The 21,783-nt window shown below is 41.1% G+C and overlaps 1 protein-coding gene across 3 annotated transcripts in view; it reads right to left on the bottom strand.

The window, feature by feature from the left end:
* hdac8 (histone deacetylase 8) overlaps window positions 1–21,719 on the bottom strand; it is a 32,725-nt gene extending 11,006 nt beyond the window's left edge. For 2 of the 3 annotated variants that reach the window (XM_015037409.1, XM_015037408.1), the window contains exons 1-11: window positions 21,634–21,719; window positions 21,285–21,533; window positions 21,115–21,167; window positions 20,169–20,299; window positions 19,022–19,163; window positions 17,996–18,108; window positions 17,736–17,813; window positions 17,323–17,431; window positions 16,150–16,322; window positions 15,501–15,595; window positions 2,908–3,013 (exon numbers count right to left, since the gene is read on the bottom strand). In XM_015037409.1, the coding sequence (XP_014892895.1) occupies window positions 2,908–3,013; window positions 15,501–15,595; window positions 16,150–16,322; window positions 17,323–17,431; window positions 17,736–17,813; window positions 17,996–18,108; window positions 19,022–19,163; window positions 20,169–20,299; window positions 21,115–21,167; window positions 21,285–21,392 (1,108 nt within the window). In that variant the 5' untranslated portion in view covers window positions 21,393–21,533; window positions 21,634–21,719. The remainder of the gene's footprint in view (window positions 1–2,907; window positions 3,014–15,500; window positions 15,596–16,149; window positions 16,323–17,322; window positions 17,432–17,735; window positions 17,814–17,995; window positions 18,109–19,021; window positions 19,164–20,168; window positions 20,300–21,114; window positions 21,168–21,284; window positions 21,534–21,633) is intronic. The other variant, XM_015037410.1, reaches the window with a different exon arrangement.
* Window positions 21,720–21,783: the final 64 nt, after the last annotated feature.

Here is a 21,783-nt window from a genome sequence, read left to right as displayed (position 1 = left end):
AACACAATTATTCACCAAGTTCAGAATAATTTTGGTAATATTCACTGTCGTTTTGAGGACGACGTTGTTTTTGTGATCATCTAAAGATAAAAATGACTGAAACATATTGAACAACCTCACGTTCTCCAGTTTGTGTTTTCAGTGACGTCTCGTGAAACTTACACGTTTCAGTCGACCATTTGCGTTCAGGTGATCTTGTTGATGAATTACCGTTTCGTCTGTGGGTCACTAGAGCAAAACAGGCTGCAGCAGATGTGGACACACACACACACACACACTGCCCAATTTCTCTTTGAAACCGGTGTTTACAAGCGGCACGTTGTGTCCAGACCAGAGGAACACTTATCCAACCCCGGTGATGTCATGCGGACCGGTTTGCCTGGAGGTGTGTGTCTGTTGAGTCCAGCGCTTGTGAGCAGGCATATCAGTTAGTCGAGCAGACATGCCAGTCTTCATATAATCAGAAACAGAGAAAACTCGGCGCCCCGATATTTACTGTATAACATACCGACTTGTCACTGACACTTTGAAGTCTCGTATGTTGCATGGCGAAAGGCTGAGGCTGCAAGATGGAGGTCGCTACATAAAACAGACGTGACATGTCTGAAATGTCAGGAGAATAAAGAGATGGACCCCAACCCCCCGCCCCTCATCTCCTGGTTTTATTTAAAGGGATGAAAAGAAATAGTTTTATCACAGAATAAATGGCACAAAGTTTATGTCTCCCAAATGATTTTTAGCAGATGTATGCCAATGGAAGCTCTAAAACTAGACATAATTGCACAACCAAAGATTTCAGAAAAAAAAAAAAGGACTAAATGGTTTTAAGTTCTTTAACAACCACTTTTGGTACTCAAATAAAAAAAAATGGGAACAACAGATAAAACAAGTTCCTGTTTTCACTCCATCTTCCCATTTTCTTTTTCCACCCTTTCATTCGCTCCATCCACCAGGCCTCTGTTGTCCCTAATAAAAGCCGTATGACTAAGCAGCGGAGATACTTTCAATCCCTCGTTTTTGTAACGACTGATTCCAAGCCGGCCACATTTTGCCAAATAAACTCCTCATCTCTTGCTTTAATGTGACCTGGAGGAACCGAATCCTGTTCGGGTAAAGAGAATCTACTCCCAGCAGGCTTTTTGTCCTTTGCCACAGCAAAACGATCTTCTGCGTTTAAATGGAAAGAGACCGAGTTGTTAATTGTTGCCATGTCCGCACTGTTTCAGATACAATCAAAGAGCACATTCTTCCCTGTAGTCTGGGTTTGCTTTCACACTGAATCCCAGTTCTTCCACCAGCAGAGTGGCATCTCTTGAATGAATTTACAGGTGCCAGAAAAGTGAGTTTCTCCTCTGTACTCAAGGTAAATGTTTGCCCCACAAATGGTCATCAGATAAAAACCAGGCCAGAATAAACTACAATTAATACAATATGATTAATTGATTAATTTAAAAAGATTATCAAACTAACTCCACCACAGCATCTCTTTTGAATCAGGTGAGTTGGTCCGAATGCTGGATGAAGTGGGATGGTTGAAGTCGTGGAAAAAGGAACTTTGTCTGCACTTCCAAACATTTAGGAACTATAGTGAAGTCCAAGAGTTTTTCTTTCCCTGTTTAGAATCAAATTGCTGCTGCTCCTCCTGGTCCGAGTCGTGCGACTCTGTCATAACGTATCCCTGGATGTGTCGTGAAAACAAATTCAGACCAAAGCCCAACATTTGGTGGCGAAGTGGAAGAACAGCAGCATTTCCTGTAGGCTTTATCCACATGTTTAACGGGAACTCTTATGTTTCCAAATATCAACAAGACCTACGAAAACAGAGAAGAAACATGCTAGCATTAGCCTAGCATTTTACCGAGTTCTAACAGGAACTGCTTTCAAAGAGTTTTGAGGGATAAAACCACGATACTGATAGAGACAATGTAAAACTGGTGAACTGTAGAGTGCTACTGCACTTTAAAGTAGAGTTTTCAAGCACGAGCCTGGCCTTGATTGAGCATACTGTGATCAGCTGACACAGGAAATACCTTTTGTGTCAATAAAAATCCTAACCATAACATTGTGAATGCTTTGCAATATATGAAATAGATCCAGCTTAGCTTGGTAAGGTGTAATCAGAAAAAAAATTACACCTTGCTAATAAAGCAAATCTCTTTTTTTGTTTTTTTAATAAAAATTCACGAAAGACCAAGCTAACTTCCATATCAAAAATAAATACTGTGTTAGTCTGTGGTTTACACGTCTAGACAGTGTTCCTAGTCAGATTTTTTTTTCTTCCAAAATCTTGGATGAAAATAAGCGAAAATAAGTCTGTAAGCATTGTCTAGATTTTTGCTGTTTCCTTCCTCATCGCACCACCGTACAGAAATCTTCCTGCCGCTCAACTTTTCACTTCAGCTTCACCTTCCTGCAACATCTCTGGAGAGCTGCGGGCTGTCAGCATCAAGACCAAAAGGCTGACTTTACACTCAACCACAAGTCGCTACACACACACACAGACACACACTCAAGGATGAAGATTTAGTTCAAACATAAAACCATACAGACTCATCTGAAAGAATACCGCGTTGTTAAGAACCAGAAGGTGACTGAGAGGACAGGCCAAAAAAAAACAACAAAACAAAAAACAAAACAAAAAACAGATCATACATACAAAGATGCACAAAGGGACGATAAGAGCCAAAGGAACAAAACACTAAAGAAGCTATACTTTCATCCAGCAGAGAGGTGCACAGCGACAAGAACAGACACATGACACCACGCACTGAAAGAGCCATGCAGAGACAAAGGGGCCGTAGGTGAGCGAGGGTTCACGTCCGCACAAACAGGCGCACACCTGTTTACGCTCCACACCCACACAGAGACGCACCTGGAGAGTCCAGTAAACACAAACATCTTTGATACCTTTGACGGTGCTGATGACCCGCTCCAGGTGTTTGCTGTCGTTGCGGTCTGGCCTGCAGCTCGGACTGATCTCCAGCGAGTAGTCTGGTCCGTACTCTGTAAAAAACTGCAGACATGTGTGCATTCACAGATCAACGTCGCAAGCTTTGGTGTTTTTCAAATACCGTCTGTCCCTTTATGCTGTTGTCTCATCAAGATTCAGGGTGATATCAATTCGATCGAGCTGGCTTTCTTTTCAACATCTCTGATTTGTGTGTGTTTCTTGGCATATTATGCATGTTACAGTAAGCAAGCCCTGGTTTAAGTTTCACATGATCAGAAACTTAACATTCGGTATTAAATTTAAATAATAAAACATAGGCACCTCAATAAAAACAACAAAAAAGAACCTTTCATGAGTAAATTCAAAGAGTGTTATCTCCTGTGTTTTGTTTGTTGCAGTTTTCACTGAAAGATTTCTTTTGCCCTGCTATAAATGATTTACAAAGTACTTTTTGAATGTATGCAGACCCATAGCAACAAGCTCACTTCTGGGTTAAAGGCAGAAGTGTTTGTCCTAAAACCCCGATTAAGTGTGTATCTTGTTTGACCAAAAAAATATCCAGTCAGCTTCCATGAAGGTTTCATTTCGTGTTCTTTGTTAAAATTTGATCGTTTCTACCTTGAGGTTTGCACATTTTGTTTTTTACAAATTTGAATCTCAAAATATGCTGAGGAATGTCTTCATTTTGTCACATACAGACCACACTGCGTTACTTTTCAGACTCTGGGGCAGCCCTGCTGGGAAAACCCCAACCACGTAGAACTGGTAGCTCAACTATAACGGAAAACTGTGTAGAGTCAAGTTGTGTAAAGTAGGTAGTAGTGGAAAAGGGTCAGGAGGGTAAAAAAAAGCCAAACACTGGTCGACTGATGCTGAAAATCTGGAAATCCACAACTGTAAATGCAAAAAGAGGGGACGGATCCCAGTTTTCCTATCTTTCCTATCTTTATAGGCATACTAATTGGTTTCCACCAACAATGATTGCTTTCTGCCAACCTGTGCACTGCACATGTGTAGATATTCAAAATCAGAGCAAAATCTTTCAATGGACATCTAGTTTTAAAAAGATACATTAGCTTTGACGGTATGGGATAAAGAGAATAAACTCGTTATGCAATGCAAATTCATGCAACATGTTTAGGTAGCTGTAAATTAAAGAACATGTTGTTACCAAAGTCTGGATGTCTGGAGAAGGGATTAACATTCTCATTGTTAGAGGAATGATAACTTATAAGAAGGCTACATGTTACTTCCATTTTCTGAACTCATTTTCTTGAAAGGGAATTTTACTCGCTCAGGCAAACATTTAAAACAGTCTCGTCTGCCTCACAAACAGAAAGAAAATGCAACCCAGAACACAAAGGAGGAACCACAAATCAATCAAACCTCCACCATAACGGTCGGAGCTTCGCAAATGAGAACAAAAAGGCTCAGAGATTGTTTCAGCAAATGCCAAAGTCTCCCTGGCATTTCGTGTCGAGTCAGACCACAGCCAAGAGAAAAAACTGAAACAGGTGGAAATCTAGAGACTTTGTTTAATCATAAGTTGATCCAAGCCTTGTCAGATTGGGGGGGAGGGGAGAAGAGAGGCAAAGAAAGTATTTTCGGTGATTGGCTTGGGCCATGAGTCAGTGGCGTGAGAGCAAAACAAACTCTGAGGCCATGACTGACCACAAGTGCGTCAGTCCGTGTGCAGAGCCTGTTGTGAAAACCTTGGAACTGAAAACTGACCAGAACATACCAAGAGAGCCAAGGTGACTGAAATCTAACGAGGAACGAGTTGAACTCAGCCACATTCACAAGAGGCAAACAAAGGTACAAAACAATCCAATCCTCAGTATGTGAAACCAAAAGGTGACCTCCAGAAAAGACAAGCACAAAAGATTCCTGACTGCTAAATCCAAACATATGGGGTTTTTTCTAGGTAATGTGTTGTTCCAATTTTTAGTACAGTCAGTAGATCTCATTAGAAAAGAGCTTTGAAGATCTGTTGGCAACAAACATTGATTTACACAGCAGAAGTCAGCTAACATGCAGCACGAGTACATTTCTGCTTATTTGGACACAAAGACCACACTGTCTTTGTTTAATACTGGGTCAGAGGGAAGGCGAGTCAATGCATGTGAAGGCATCAGTTTGTGTATTTACAGGGTGTCCATGTCTCCTTAAAAAGTCTCAGAAAGTTTGAAAATGGAGCCCTTAAAATATCTGAAATTCAATCGAGAATTAGGAGTTAGCTTTAAGCAGTTTATTTTTCTCGTGGGACAGAGGCAAAATTTCTAGTCACATCTTCATTAGGTTATATGACTTAAGGCGCTTGAGGCTATTGCTAACTAGCTGCCTATAAGCTAGCTAGCTAGCTTTTTCGCATCTACAATGTTTGTCTTTGCCAAAGGCTAGACAAACATTGTAGATGGGTTGGCAATAACCATCAGATGTTGCCAACCCATCTGATGGTTTGGCACTACTGCAACATGAAATATGCAGTTTTCCTTTGTACATTTCTGCTGTGATGCAGGTCTTAAATGTAATCCATAACGTTCTTAAAAAAGGTCTTAAATTTGAATTGGCGAAACAGCAGAAACCTGGATTTACGTGCGATTCATCCACTAATACATGTACTTTGAGCAACTCAAGACGCATTTTAAAGGTACAAAACAGGTTTTGAACCCTTTTATGATTAGAAATGTTTGGAGTCCATTTTAATAATTTGCTTTCAACCACACTCAATGCATTTTTTAAACCCAATAGTGTCCAAGCTGGAGGTAGTCTTGCTTCTTCATTATCTCCACCACCAGTTTCTGTTCTTTGATTGTAAAACATTTCTCCAGAAGGGATTTGGCTTGTCCATGAGGTATTGCTGCAAATTGTGTCGATTCTGAAGCTGGAACATCTTTCTCGGTAAGGAGCCCCTCGGTTACTGCGATGTAAAATGAGCTTCGCCATGTGTAATAACACTTAAGTACCAGCAGTTTCCAGCTTGTGGTAAGCCTTAACCTTGGAGCTCAAAGAAACATCCTCTCCAAATACCTCTCATCAGAGGGTGATAATTTGGGTCAGATAGTTGAAACTCATTCTTCCAACTGGAGAATGATATCAAATACACATCCAAACCTGTTTTGAACTTAGTGCATCAGGCCAACATTGAGCTTCTGGAACTGCCCCGTCCTCAACCCTCAAAATTTAAGAACGGTGCCAGACCATTCCACAGAAAAACCAACAGATACTGCGAAAACGAGTGGTGAGAGATCCTGCCAGATGTATACATGAAACTTGTTGACAGCTACAAACTGTATGCTTTATACTTAACCAAATATTAGCTTAGCTGTAGAAATGCCCTTGAGCTTTTTATACATTTCTTACAGGGTTTAGTATGAAGTTGATTTTTGTACAAATCATTCTAGGCAGAAAAAGAACAGTTCATCCCCAATATGACATCAAAGTCAAGGTGAAAGTATGCAAATTTCATGTACGGCTCCAAGTTCATGAATCTGCTTCCAGTTTGTTTGTTTTCATGAATCCTAGTGTCTTACCACCAGTTTTCAATGTGAGTGTAGTTAACACACACAGAGACCCGTCCAAATTATTCCCATGAACTCAGTGCTCCATCTCCTGCAGTCCAACAACACACACACTCACACTCAGTCTCCTGCTGGCAGCCTGTTTGCATTGGATGACCAAGGAAGAGACGGAAAGGAGACGAGGGGGAGACAGGTCCACACCCTGCGAATCCATCTCCAGATCGTACGGAGCACGGTTGAAAAAGACAAAATGTGAGCGAACATGTGAGAATGAGGGAACAATAGGGGAACAGATAAACTCCGGTGCTTGTTCCAGTGACGCAGCACATCAACGTAACTGGACAAGGTCAGCAGACAGAAAATACCCACCGACTGGCTCCTGTGTCCTGAGCAGAGACACTCTGGGAGATGAATAGGGGAAAAGCTGTTTTTCTTTTGCCATGGTCCCAAACACAGACCCTCCACTTCTACTCCATTACTCACTGGTTGTACAAACTTCTCAAGAGAAACACTAATTACAGAAAAAATGCTGTGATCAAAGGGAAGACTAAACTCCACTTTAATGTAATGTAAAGCTAATTATTAATGTGACATAATGGACATCAAACTTTGTTAAACCAAACTCACATCCTGTCATTTTATCCATGAAACCTATGCTGCATCTCAGCCATTTTCTTCCAGGGTGAAGTGATTTTAATAAAAAATAATTAAGTGGATGCACTTGAGGCATCAACACTGTTTGGAATATTTCTGAGACGGATATTTGACCACTCTTCTTGGCAAAACTGGAAAATTTCAATGAAGTTGTTAGTTCCCTGGCACAGAAATGGTTTTTCAACATAATGTAAAAATGTTAGCCAGCTTCATCTGTTCCAAAACCAGTCTTTATTTGTAGTTTGTGACTTTCCTCTCACAGAACACCTCATTGTGTCAAATTATGAGAAATCATTTGCCCCCAGACGAGCATGAAAGACAACCTGACATAGTTTCTCTACTTCTTTTATCAACTCTGCTTCAGAGCATGATTTCATTTGTCTTAGTTTGCTTCCCAAAAATGTCCAGAATTTGAAAAGTGCAAGCCGTAAAACTCTAGACAAAACGCAACGTCCGTGGCCATCCATTCTTGTCAGGTGCAGACACATTGATTCACGCGTGAATGGAGTTTATACACGAGTAATCCAAACACGCCTCAGAGAAAGTCGGAGTATGTGTTTTTTGAGCAAGGGCCCATCTGTGGACAGCAGTGCTGCGTCTGCGGGTGTTTGTTTTTACAGCGATCAGCAGGATCCCCTGCTATGAAGGACGCCGAGCCGCGCAGCAGAGAGGAAAAATGTCTCAGGAAAACAAATGGGCTGCATCTGCTATCATGCTCCTATCTAATAAATGTTTTTAGGAAGGAAAAAAAACAGTCCGATACTCAAATCGTGGTCACATAATGCACGTAGGCTTCACATCTGGACTGGTCCTCCCTGCCATTTCATCGCTTCGTCCTCTTTACACTCATCTGACAGTTCTCCTTTAAAGGCCCTGTAGTCAACAGATTACATTTGTGTGCTTGTGGAAAACAGAGGGGTACATGCTAGTTCTCCACTGAAGGGTCACAGGGTTAAACTGTGCTACACAAACTTTGGGAAAACAATTACGGGTGTTGTCACCACACCTTATAGACCGGTAGACTTGGTTTGACTGGGGACCAAAATTGTTAAGGTTTAAGCCAAACTTGTTCCCTTCCCCTCCCCCTCGTCGCCTTGTGCCTTTACACAAACGAACCAGAACCTTTCTGGGCAAACGAAGTAGAGTCCGATTAAAGCAAACTAAACAGGGCTGGTATGAATGCACCCTAAGTCCGGTTCGCTTGAATTTAACTCTGATGCGACCCCCAAAAAAGCTAACTCTGGTCCGCCTTAAAGCCGAGGTCTCGGTTCTATTGAAGCAAACTCTAGTACGGTTTGAATCCATCGGTGGATGCAAGTGGACTAGAGCTCACTCCAAAAGCAGGACATGAACTATAGCGCAGGGCATTCTGGGTAAATACAACCACAACAAACGCAAGAGCCTAGCGTTAGTGGGAGAAATGTCTTGTGGTTTTTTTGCCAACGACTAAAGAGAAATGCTCCAACCGCTGAAATCTGATGCTACTCCATGTTTGTTTACATCTCTTCAGACATTTTTATGTTGATTCCTTCAGTCGTTTTCGTTGGAGCGCCACCACAGGCGAGGAGGGGGAACAGGTTTTTTCAAAGAGTTTGGTTCGTTTGACACAGTGCAGTGTGAAAACAAACCGCAGCAGCTGAAAATGTAAGAAATGTTGCAAAAACCAGATTATTGGGGTGAAAACACAGTAAAAGTGCGTTGTAATCCAAATATCAATTTTCTCAAAACTGCTGGCGATGTGAGTGAAATGGACTGACTGGCCAGAGGATTTTCACAAACTAAATAGAAAACGCTGGAGTACTGTGATTATGAATCCAGGAGGATTAGCAAAGCATCTCGCCTGACAGGAAAACAAAATGTTCTCCAGTCCTCCTGGACGGAGCCCGACCACGAACATGGAAAAATAAACACACGCTAAACAAAAACAGCAATAAGGCCCTGGCTTCCTGAAGCTTACAGATTACTTTTGATAGAAGCCCAATGTTCATGGAACCCATTAGCGCTGAAGAATGTTCCAGTAAAACATTCACATTTATTGGTCGCCGTTCACAAGCAGGATCACCCTGCCGTCATCCTCTTGCAAAATCACAACACACCCAAACGCCAGTGCCCGGTGACGTTTCCTGCGATTGAGTCCGTGACTCCGGGGAGCCCGCGCGACTCTGACGGCAGTGAGGGGCCGGGCAGGAAGTGGTCGCAGACAGGAAGCGAGGAAGTAGGAAGCGAAGAGGCGGAACGCGTCCCTGCTGCCAATCTGGGGGCCAGAGACGTCCTTCCCTTCCTGTGCGGCTCTCAGACGGACACGCATTCATATTTACTTCTGCTGGCCTCACCAGAATCCAGGGGAATTCGGGAATTCGTATTGCTGGGATGTGTTTTACTGTATATCTCACCAGAGAGAGTGACGGGACGAATCGGTGGCAGAAGACTGGCTCAACTTCTATCAATATTTTCCAAGTAGAAGGAAAAAAATAAAATAAAATAATAATAATAATAATAATAATACCTTTTTATTGGTAGGGATGTTTGCTTCACTGTGCTGGAAATTGAAACTTTATGGCATATTAGAAAACTTTTAAAAAAAATATGTTTCTCATTTGTTTTTATAGCATGCCAGCGGTTGTTATGCACTTTATTTCTTGGCTCAAAAACTGCCCGGCAACATGATGGAGCTAAAAACAATGAATAATTAACGTACAAAATGACACCAGCGTTAACATGCTGAAGTGCAAAATTCCACAAACGGAAGATGACCTGAGACTGTTTGCTGTCTGGAGTGAAAAGCACCATCACATCTCGCTGAAAAGTGCAGACTCTGTGTATTTGACCAGCATGCAATGGGAGGGGCTCAGCTCAGCCCACCTTTATCAGACAAGGAGGAACCTGACGTCATTAGTATAGTGATCCAAGAAATCTAAAATACGAGGGAAAACGTGTTAACCAAACTACTGGTCAGAGATTTGCTGAAGGTAAAAACAAAACACTAAATCGTGGCATGGTGGCAGAATACAGCTCATCGTTTAGATCAGACTAAGCTCTGCCACTTTTGATATCTTCACCTTTTATGTTTCACCTTTTCAGACTTTATTGCTCTTTGACGCCTACTTGTTTTACTGCGAGGATTTGAAACTTTTTGAAGATATTTAACAAGCTAAAGCTAATTTTCTCACATCCGAAGGCAAATAAGTTACTTCAAAATGTTCGGTTTGCGGTGTTAATAGATTTGCCGTACAGTCGGGGGGGAGCCGGTTGAATGTTGACAAACTCTTGTTCATGGAAAGTTTGAACATGCGACACAAGCCGCCGGTTTACATCTTATGTGTCCGACAAATTCCAGCTTGTTCTTGTAAATGACAAATCTTTACATTCCAGCATTACTTGTGGAGTACCACAGAGGTTAGAGCTCGACCCTGTTCTCTGGAAGATAAAAAGAGTTGGCCCGAGCTCTGAATAGTAAAGAGATGGAGAGTACGGTCGGCTCCGGCGGCGGTGACTGCGTTCTAGAAAGACGATTCTGTAATTATGCTGCCATAGTCTTAGGCTGCTGGAGGACAAACTGACCACATCTCCTCACTTTCTTCTTCTCCTACTCTTCAAAATTAAAAAAACTGTTAATTTTGTGTTTTATTAGTTTTTTTCCCCTCCATAAATAAAACCGATGTCATGTTATCACCATCTGTTGTCAAGCAGAAATCTAGTCAAAACGTTTTAAGAACATTTTCACTCACTCTTACCAAGAAATATGACTCAGACACACTACCTGACCTCTGACACGTACTGCTATTATTAGAAAGCAGTGAACTGTTGACCTTTAACTCGCACGCTGCCATCATCGACCTGCATCACACAATGGAGGGTCAGTCAGGATCAGCTAACAGCTATCCGACAATACAAGTCAACGGGGTTTTATGGCTATCAACACAACTTCTACCTCTGCTACGGTTTGATACTGAAGCATATCGCATGCAGCCATTGTGTGGGTTATCTGCACTGCAATATTTTGTCTGATATCATTTAATACTGCAGCACCATTGTTGATGTGACTGCCTCGCTTTGACTGATGAGTTCTTTGACTCTTATTTTCAGGTTCATCGTGTATTTTCACAATCAAAACATGTTGTTGCTGGCAAAAATGTTGGTTTCAATTAAACACAAACTATTTAGAGGCGATCTAAACAGGCTTTCTGCAGCTTTCGCCAACCTCAAATTTAAGACCTTTTTTAAGACCACAGCGAATGAAATTAAGACCTATACCTCCACAGAAATGTGCAAACTTTGTCCAGCCAACTGGGGATGAATTTGCATTTACTTTTTGTAAACATAAAAAGTTAGCTTGCTGGCAAGGTTATGCTAGCAGTGCGTTACCAATAGCCTCAAAAGCTCCACAAGAAGAAGAAAAATAACATATACAGAACATACAGGACTGTTCTATAAGTCAAGATTAAATTTAGGTCTTCTGATTAACATATTTGAGGCGATGAAACGAACCTTGTTATAGCCTGTTTGAATGTGCAACCGCGTGTGAAAGTATTGTGAATGATTTTTCTTCTACTTCAGAACTGATGTGCTCATTTGTGTCCCAATCAAATATGTTGATGTTTGTTGTCATAATGTTAGAAATGTGACAAAGTTGAACACATATGGATACTTCTGCAGGGCAAAGCGTTTATAAAGCATGAACGTAGTAAACATTTTGTCTGCTTCTACTTGAGCTTTCTTCAATAAGGACGCACTTTCAGCAGTTTCCTATTTGACCAACAGTTGCTTCCTCACAACCGAGGCCAAACTTATCATACAATGAAGCGCGTGAAAACGCTAGAAAACAGGCCGGGGCATTATCCGACAGTAATGAATGTGCGTATTCATGTAGTCTACAGTAGGGCAGGAGGGTACAAAGGTAGGTTTTGTTCCCCCATGTCGCTGGGACTTCAGCTTTGCTTGGCCATCATGGATAAATGCCCCGCTTATCGGCCACAGAAAAACACTGGCACACACACTTCTGTGCAGAGTTGAAGAGCTGCAACATTGCAAAAATAAGGAATAAACATCTGCACACTAAAAACACAGTTAGTATGAAGCTAAGACGCCCCTCTGTTTGTTTTTTGACTCAAGCCTCCTTGTGTTCTTCTTCTGCAGCAGCTGCCCGCACTGATAGCCGCTTTGTTTTCCACGAGTGCCCCTTAATGAGGTCAAAGGGTATTTAGGACCATTGAATGCGACGAGGAGAAACAAGAGCTACCCTCATCTTGGTCCAATTACAGGCATACACACACATTGCATCTTTTTATCTTCACAAGGACTTTGCGTTTGACTTCCATTATTTTTTCCCTGAACTCTTTCTAGAACCACAACGGCAAAGATGATCTTGGTGAAACATAAAACATTCGATCTCAGCCGAATGTTGCTTGGACTTTTTCACTCAGAAGCCATTGTGTGGGACATAATGTTGGTTTGTCTTGCTGAAATAATCGACACCTTCTCTGGCAGAAAAAAAAAGAAGAAAGAAATCAAAACCGATCACTAAGATTGGTGTCAAAAAGAGAAACCACCAGCTGGTTCTAACTAAGCAAATAGGCTTGATCCACCCACTGGAAGTGCACTGCACTGAGTAATATGTTCCAGCTGCCACCAAGTTCCTTAACCCTAATGGATGCTGAGATTTGCACTCGTTCTCTAAATGACCGTGTCAAATGGCACATCCTGTGGTCGGGGAAAAGATCTTGTTCTTTCTTACAAGGATCACTTATTGTTCTGCATCAAGAACTGAAAAGAAAGCAAACAAAGACCAAGAGCTATACAAGGCAGTCGATGCTTAGCCGTCAGATGTCGGTTTAGTTGCTACGCCTCGTCTACTGCCACAGAAGTGCTGCAAGACTTTCCAGATTACTATTCTCTTCTGTATAAATCTGTAAAACAACTTCAATTTTAACCATTTAAACCAGTTTGAATACTTGATATCACTGCGATTTATGAGAAATACACAACAAATATGATTTAAGGAGGGTTTTTTGTTTAAGGGAATCTACTGAGCTATTAGGAAAATAGAAATCTAAATGGCTAAATTAGTCAAAAGAGAGTCTTGACTCTTTCTTATATAAAGGTTTTACATGTGCACTTAAACAAAGCAACAAGGATAACTTGATTAATTAGAAATTATTGACCTCATGAATTAAAATGATGTCTGAGGTTTCATAATGTGAAGAAAATCCTTAGAATATTGCTGAGGAAAAAGGCCTCGAATCCCTATGAGCTGAAATATAAAGTCTGATGCCTTCAGATGAGTCATCTTTCTACTTTTAGCATCATTTGCTAAAAGAAAAAGAAAAAAAAGGAGGTTTGACTTTCTCCAATAGATCTTATCTCAATGATCTCATGAGCATATTTCAAGATGAGGAAACCTGGCTTCACCATTACAAAACTATGAAGCCCTAACAGCACATCTATTCTTTACATCACAGTGAGCAGAGCCTAATGTAACGGATAATCTTTATGTGCTAGGGGAGAGTTTGTACAGTAATCTGATACCATTTTCTTTACCTTCCTTCCTTTCCATAGTTATATTTAGATTCTGTGATTACCTACATTTTAGATGCATAATCTGTAATTTTGCACATTTTAAACATTTAATTAAAGTGGATGCTTTTGTTAATCACTCAGATTAGGTTCCAGTTTAAATATTTATGTGGAACACTTTAAGCCAGGGGTGTCCAAAGTTGGTCCTGGAGGGCCGGCATCCTGCATGTTTTAGTTCTCTCCCTGGTTTAACACACCTGGATCAAATGATGGCTCGTTAGAAGGCCTAAAAGGAACATTGACATGCTGAAAAGGTTGTTACTATCACCAGGGAGAGAACTAAAACATGCAGGATGCCGGCCATCGAGGACCGACTTTGGGCACCACTGCTTTAAGCTCTAGTGAGCATTGAGGGTTTTACCAAAGACAATTATTAATCAAATTTAAGCCCTATACCACCATTGAGATGTACAAAACAAATGTAGGGGACCAAAACTGTGAAGTTTCTGTGGTCTTTTTGTGGCTCTTGGCAGCAACTTTGTGCTTCTCACATGCACAATGTTGTACAGCGCTAGCTAGCTACCTATGTAACTGCGTAGAGAGCCATATGCTAGTTGCTAATGGTTTGTTTGCTTACTAACTAGCTACCTAGAGTGCCATATGCAAGTTAATAATGGTTTGTCTGATTTCCAACTAGCTACCTGGCTGGAAAGAAAACAGACTCTCTAGCTGGCTAGATATTAATGAACCATATGGTAGCTGCTAATGGGCTGCCTGCTTTCCATTTAACTAGCTAGCTAGAAAGCCACATGCTAGATATTAATGACCCATATACTAGTTGCTAATGGTTAGCCTGTTTGCTTTCTAGCTAATAAGCTAGCTAGAGAGCCACATGCTAGCTGTTAATGAGATGTATAGTGGCTGCTAATGGTTAATCTGTTTGCTTTCCATCTAACTAGCTAGCTAGAGAGCCACATGCTAGCTGCTAATGGTTCACTTTCTAGCTAGGTAGTTATATAGCCATATTCTAGCTTCTGCTGAGTCATATGTTAGCTGCTAATGAGCCACATGCTAGCAATTAAAGGATTGTTTGATTACAAGCTAGCTAGCTGCTAATAAGGACGTGGTCATTAGCAGCTAGCATAGTTGACATCAATTTAGATGTCCACTAACCCTATTATGTACAATTTGGTACCAAATACCAGCTGTTAAAGGATTGTTTGTTTGTTTGCTGGCTGACTGGTATAGCAGCTTGTTCCTGGCAACTTTAATGGCTTTGAGTCACAGAACGCAGTGAGTGAAGATGTCTGCGGACAACTCAAACTTTAGCCTGATAGAAAAGTCCAGCAAGAAAAACCTACATAGACTATGTAAGATTAAATACAATTGTGATTGATGTATTTAAGGCCACCTTGCACTTCCTTAATGAAGTCAAGTCATTTTAAGGCCTTAATTTTAGATAAATGAATTTAAGACTTTTTAAGGATGCGTGTACATTATGTTTTATAGTGTCATAAATGTCTTTTTCCCCCCCATTTATTGCAAATAAGATCATGGATTTCTCCTTTAAAACGTCCCAACAGTCGGTCGGTGACCTTTCTGCCTCACAAGTCAGCTTGAGAGGAGGCTGTGTTTAACTGTCAGCACCCCCTGGCCGTCTGACTCACCTGGAAACAAACCCCCTTTATTGAGTCAACAGCCATCTTTGATTAGATGAGTGACTCAGCAGGACAGTTCTTAACAAGTGTGTATGTGTGTGTGAGGGGGTACGATGAATGAGAACATTTGTGCTCATGTGGGAATATGTAAATGCGAGTAACTGCGGCGGTACGAGACAGACCGCGGGGGTCCGTTTGTCGTACCTCGTGGTCGGGTATTTCTGAGGACAGCGTCTTTCCCAAGACCGTCGCGGTCAGGAACGTCCAACAGCGGGCCGTGTTGGCCAGGTTGTAACCTCCTGGAGACAAAACAAGCAGGGCGCAATGAGTTCAAGGATGAGCACAGTAACAATTTTATTTTTGTCACGTCTTGACAGCTTTATTTGGTGGATGCTTCCAGGACAGTACGTGTAAGTCAAAAGCTTATTACCCCTCCTCCCCAAACAAACAATGAAGGAGCGATGATGAAGAGGGCGGATTCGAGGGAAATCAGGAGGATGGCAAGAAACGAGCGGGAGAGGAGGATACAGCACAGAGAGAAAGTATGTAGGACAAGGAGGGAGAGGGGGAGAGAGGAAGAGAGGTCGGATTGTAGTGGAGTAAAATGGCTTCATTGTGTCGCATAATTAGTCGCTATCATCTGGCCGAGGGGCTGAGGAGTCTGAAACAGGGCGCCGTGTGTGAGGAAAATTCAAACGCACGCGAAGAATACGGCCCGCATTCTGGATCTTTATGAAGTCACAGGTACGTTTACATCTGGAGGACATTCAAAAACACATGGCCGGCCAGAATAACACGCACGCAAACACACATAGACACACACAGAGAAAAGAAGGAGAGAGAGAGAGAGTACCTCCTCCCAGCAGCAGGGTAGGTAGCTGCCACTGCAGGACGTTCAGCAGACATTTGGCCACCCCTACAGGGGTCATGTTGAAGGAGCACATGGGATCGCCCGCCATGGTGTCGGCGCCCAGCTGCATCAGTACGGCCTCCGGGTTGAACTGCGACCGCACCTCCTGCATCACGCTGCGGAGCAAGCGGAAACGTCTCCCATCATGCATTTCAGTAGATACCCCTTCCAGTGGCATCAATTCAGACGACAACTAACCCAAACAGTTACAATTTGATACCAAAAGCCTTCAACGGTCATCGGACGTGATGGAGCTCACCTGGTCCCAACGCATCACTCGGGTAAAAACTGGAGGTTATGAATGACCGAGTGGCGCCAAAATACAATAAAGATCTGCTGTTGTTGTACCAGAACCTCTCAGGTCTTCTTGGTTCTGATCTGCATCCCAAGAACCAGAACCAAACAAGCAGAAGCAGCATTCAGATTCTATGTACCACAACTCTGGAATAAACTTCCAGAAAACTGCAAAACAGCTGAAACACTGAACTCCCTTCGATCAAGCCTAAAAACCCAGCAGCTTTTGATTAGTAGTAAGTGGAACACTGATCAACATATTTGATTGATCGATTGACTGATTGACCTGCCAGCTTATAGTGATTTGAGACATTTCAGTGTAGTTCTATAAAAAAAAAAAAAAAACCTCAACACTCTTAATTTCTTTATATTTCCCAGATTAAAGGAGACGGAGTATTTAAAGTGGTCTTGCTCAGTACAGTGACTGTCTTCCCCATTAAAGGAGACGTAAAAAGCTTTAAATTAAACAAAATTCACACTTTAATTCACCTGCATTTATTCAGGGCACATTAGGAAAGAATTGTTTCGACCAACATCAGAGGCGCTGCTGAAGTAAAAGCCGAATCGACTTGACAGCTTTTTAGACATCTTTATCAGGAGTGGCACTAAGCCGTTCCTCTAACAAGGGTTTTAGAGCTTCGAAAAGAAAAATTTAAGAAAAATTAAAGAAGTAAATTTAAATTGAAGGATTACAGATTTCTGTGGAACATTAGAATAATACTGAGAGAAAGAATTATTAAGCTGCCTTTGCTTGACTAAAGCCTAAAAGGTTTCAAATCAAACCTTTTTCCTTCCTCTCTATGTTTGAGCGATTTTATTTACCTGGTGAAAACCTGGAAGTATCTGTCGTCCTGGATGCCGTCCTCCAGTGGGATGTTCACAGCGTACCAACGGCCTTTTCCGAGCCCCGTGTCACAGACGTCGCCGGTGCCTAAAGATCGACGCCCTTATTTTTAAGGACTCAGAATGAAGATGATCGTACAAGGATCACAGTTCCTTCACGTTTTCTTATCAAAATTAGACTTTCCTGGACTGGACAGATCTAGTTTAAAAACCACAAGTCCAGTTTAAACAGAGCTCTGGTCCAAAAAGATCTAGTGAAATCTTTTAGTGACTAAAACCTGAAGTCTGATGAGTAAAATGTGAAAATCGATGTGCTAAATTGCAAAACAAAGATATCAGGTCTTTAGAAAATAGGAAAAAAAAAAAAAAAAAAGCAGAGAGTTTTCACTGACCGGGAAAAAATCCAGGAGAAAACTTGTGCAGAGAAACCGTCATAACCTTTGATGTGAAACTGAAGGCCTCCTCCACACCTGTGCCACAGAGTAAAAACAAAAATTCATAATCCACCAGTAAAAAAAATGCATTCAACATTTGTAATCTTTACAAAGACTTGAAATGTTTTAATTAGTTAGAAAGAGCCAACGTATAGAAATGAAACCCATCTTAAGGAGGATAAAGAGCTGCTTTCCATCTCTGTGCGCGTTGCCCGTACCGTCTCCATGATGCAGGTCAACGTCCACGTACAGAACCCGCTCATGTTTCTCCCTCAGCTTGAGGATCCCCAGCACAGCATCGTTCACGTAGCAGAACCCTGAAGCCTCATCCCTGGAAAACACAGAAGATAGAAAGAATCAAGACATTTTTCTTTACATAGATAAAAAAAAATATAAAATTTATATATATATATATATATATATATATAGTTTTTTGTAAATAAAAAGGGTTACACTTTATTTGAAAGGGTGTTCATAAGACTGACATGATACTGTCATAAACATGACATGAGTCTTCATGAATGTTTATGACTGAATGTCCATTAAAAGTGTCAACTTTGCATTATTTGGTAAATAACGACACTCTAATGAAAATGTGGCACTTTTAATAGAGTTTTAATGCAACGTTTAAATCAACTTTGCATTAAAAGTGTCATTATTTACTGAATAACACTTCATGACAACAGTCATAAACATTCATAAAGACTTCTTTATGTTCATGACAGGTGTTATGTCATGTTAATGACTAAATAAATCAGGTAAATTAAATATTATTTATATATTTTATTTATTAATATAGTTTTTATTCACTTATATATTATATTTTTTGGAGAAATTGCTTTATGGCATATAAAATGGCAAACATGGACCCAAGTTGAATAATCTAACGAATGCTTTCCAAAATTTTGTCACATCCACACACTCCTATGTATATAATTGGGATTTTATTTGACAAATAAACACAAAATTGTAAAAAGAAAAGGAACCGAAAGAAAAACGCTTCGTTGTTTTTTTATTTTTTACAAACCAAAAAAATTTAGTGCTTTCGTACTTCCTTCACTTTCCTCTGATATCACCAAATTAAGTGCCAGAGCAAGCAGCTGCGTCATAAAGACCAAAGAGAAACAGTAGAGAAAGGCAGGCTATTAAACTAGAACAGACTCAGTTTGTCTGGCCCTTTTTCTATCGTAACCGACATCGTGCGTTTTAAACTTGTTGACTATGTGTGGAGCTGTAGAGCTTACTTTTTAGCATGGTGCCAGCCTCCCGCCCAGTTAATGGCCACTTCACACTTTTGGTCCAACAGACACTCGGCTGCCGTCAGAGTAGCGCCCCCTACTGCTGCCGCATAGTCAAATATGCCCTCCACCACAGGACAGTCATAGCCTGCGAGTAGAAAGAGACATGAGGTAAGGAGAATAGACAAAAGAGCGTAATGTGTCAAAAACAAAACCACAAAGTTAATACTTGTACTATGTTTACACGAGACCGCTGCCCGGAAACTGCCGGGATTTTCGGATGACGATTGGTGAAAAAGTTCCCAATCAACAGCACCGCCGCAACACCTGGAGTCACCTGCAGTTCTCATGCCAGGTCACCGTATGGCGCTGTTATTTTTAGGATGTCGAACGCGTATGCGCTTTAGACCCTTAGCTTCCACCTTATATCACACAGTACGTCGTCTCCCGTGAACGAAGTGCTCAGGTAACACATGTATTCCTAATTAGAAATTTATTTAAGCTGGACAGATTAAGTAGCACGGCCGAACCTGTCCAGCTTCAGTTGGTATCCGCCATAGCTTCCTGCTAGTTCATGCGCCGAATAAATCCTTACAGCCGTGCGCTCTGCGCATGTGCACTTTCACACCTTCAAAAACAATCCAGTGCCTAATGGGAAACTTTTTAACTCAAGGAGTTAGTTTTATAACACACTGGACGGATGAACTCGGGGGCTGGGGAAAATCACATTCGACACAAAAGGAGGAAGTTCCAGTGGGAATAACTGAGAACAGAGCAAAGGGATGATGAGAGTGAAGGAAAGGTGTGAGAGCGACAGATAAAGACAGAATGAGACGAGGAAACAAAAACAAAACGGGTTAACCGCAGGATCAGTCTACTCTAAAGTTAGAAATGGAAATCTCAGCAGATAAAACTTTTATTAAACACAGTGTTATGCTGCCCCCTGGTGCCCACAAACATGTTTGCACCCTTTTCTCCTCTTCAAACTGCAACTTCTGCCTGTGCTGAATACACAGAACTTAAAACTAATTTAAAATACCAACGCATACAGAATCTCTCAGATGGCCAAAGTGTGAAACATATTTTTTCTGGGGTGCTGTTTACCAGCTAAGAATAAATTGCAACTTTAAGTTCTAGTTTGTGTATTCCCCACCCAGGCCGTAGTCGGCTGACTGGGGGTCATCGTTGTCTCCGTCCTGGCTGATCTTGTGCAGATGCTCCAGGTAGGAGTCTGTGTGGAACATGGCCATCTCTTCCATTGTGGCAACTCGAGGTTTCACAACGCTGGAGGAAAGAGAACAAAAAACAGAAAAACATGAAGGGCTAAACTGGGGACCTAAGGGAAGTAAAGCAACTGTGCTAAATAGGCTTTGCAGACATCCGCTAAATATGCATTACACTGTCAACATGCAAAAAATTTACTTTACAGGTTTAGAAAAAAATACATAGAGCAGACATGCATATAACCTTAGAGTATATCTGCATCAACATATTTTGAAACAAAGCTTATTTGGTTATCATGTAAAATAGTAGAAACAGCAGCAATCCCAACTCAGGCTTTTCTTTCTTTTTTGGGTATTATTGGCAAGAAATGATTAAAAGAAAACTTGGCAAATGACAGCAGAGATGTAAACACATATTGACTTTGTTGGGAGCAGAGATGGATATAAGGACTGACGGCTGCTGGGAGGAAGGATATGCCACAATGCTCCATTGTGCACCAAGGATGCAATAGTCTCACTTATTGGCTATACAGTTCTGCAACAGCTTTATTATATAGTCGGAATGTTACTGCCTCAGAAGTTAAAAATGTATCTAAAAATGTTTCAACTTCTTTTGAAAAACCCAATGCTCGCATGATTGTCCATGTTTTCAAACACCTACTGTTTCTGCTCTAGGTGACATTTGAAAGTATTTTTTTAACTCAACTCTTTGACTTGTATTGGGATAATGATTAAAATGGATGCATGTTTCATTCATTCTATTTTCCAAAAAAAATAAGTTCAAACACTAAAATGGTTCACAAATATGTTTTTTTGTAAGTCAGCATATTTTTCGTCTGCCTGTACAGTTTTAAAGAGTAAACCTAAACAACTCACCTCATGTGTGGAAGCAGTCCATAAGCTTCTATCAGGGAGTGGACCATACTCGCCTGGCCATAAAAAACATTGAGAAAATCCCGTTTAAACCCGACCTTATCCGTGTGAATTTAAATCAAACAGAAGCTAACGCTATTTTAGTCCATTTCTATTTGAATTCATCTCCTCACCCTGTTTGGGACTTTGGATAAAGTGTCACAAGTCTCGATGTACTCCGGGCTGTAGATGTACGCCACTCTCCGTTTGCTGCTTTCATCACTGTGCTCTCTGGCACTCATTGGAGTTGCGCCAAATTATGTTAAACTAACCTATTTAAAATTGTTTAAAAGCGAACAGTTAGCTAAAAGATGCGAAAAGACTCTTGTCTCTGGTCTGGTGTTACACCGTCAACATTCCCCCTCACCCGGGCGAAGTAACCGCTGAAACAAAAAAAAGCAAAATATCGAAATTAAATTATGAAATCACTCAATTTATAAGTTAGATAAACTTTATGTAGTTATTTTTAAAGTATTCACTAACCCTTTCATCTGCACTGGAAAGAGGGAGGAACGTTCTCAAGCCGGAAGGATTCCAAGCAGGAAAGAATGTAGACGGTGATGCATTCTGGGATTTGTTGTAGTCTTTTTAGTTTTAAGCCCTTATATTAGGAGACAAGAGATTTATTGACCA

Source organism: Poecilia latipinna, unplaced genomic scaffold (genome assembly GCF_001443285.1).
Source record: "Poecilia latipinna isolate Pla-1442-1.1 unplaced genomic scaffold, P_latipinna-1.0 Scaffold404, whole genome shotgun sequence".
NCBI classification, from domain to species: Eukaryota; Metazoa; Chordata; class Actinopteri; order Cyprinodontiformes; family Poeciliidae; genus Poecilia; species Poecilia latipinna.
The sequence above is the reverse complement of the archived record's forward strand: the minus strand, read 5'-3'. Positions and strand labels throughout refer to the sequence as shown.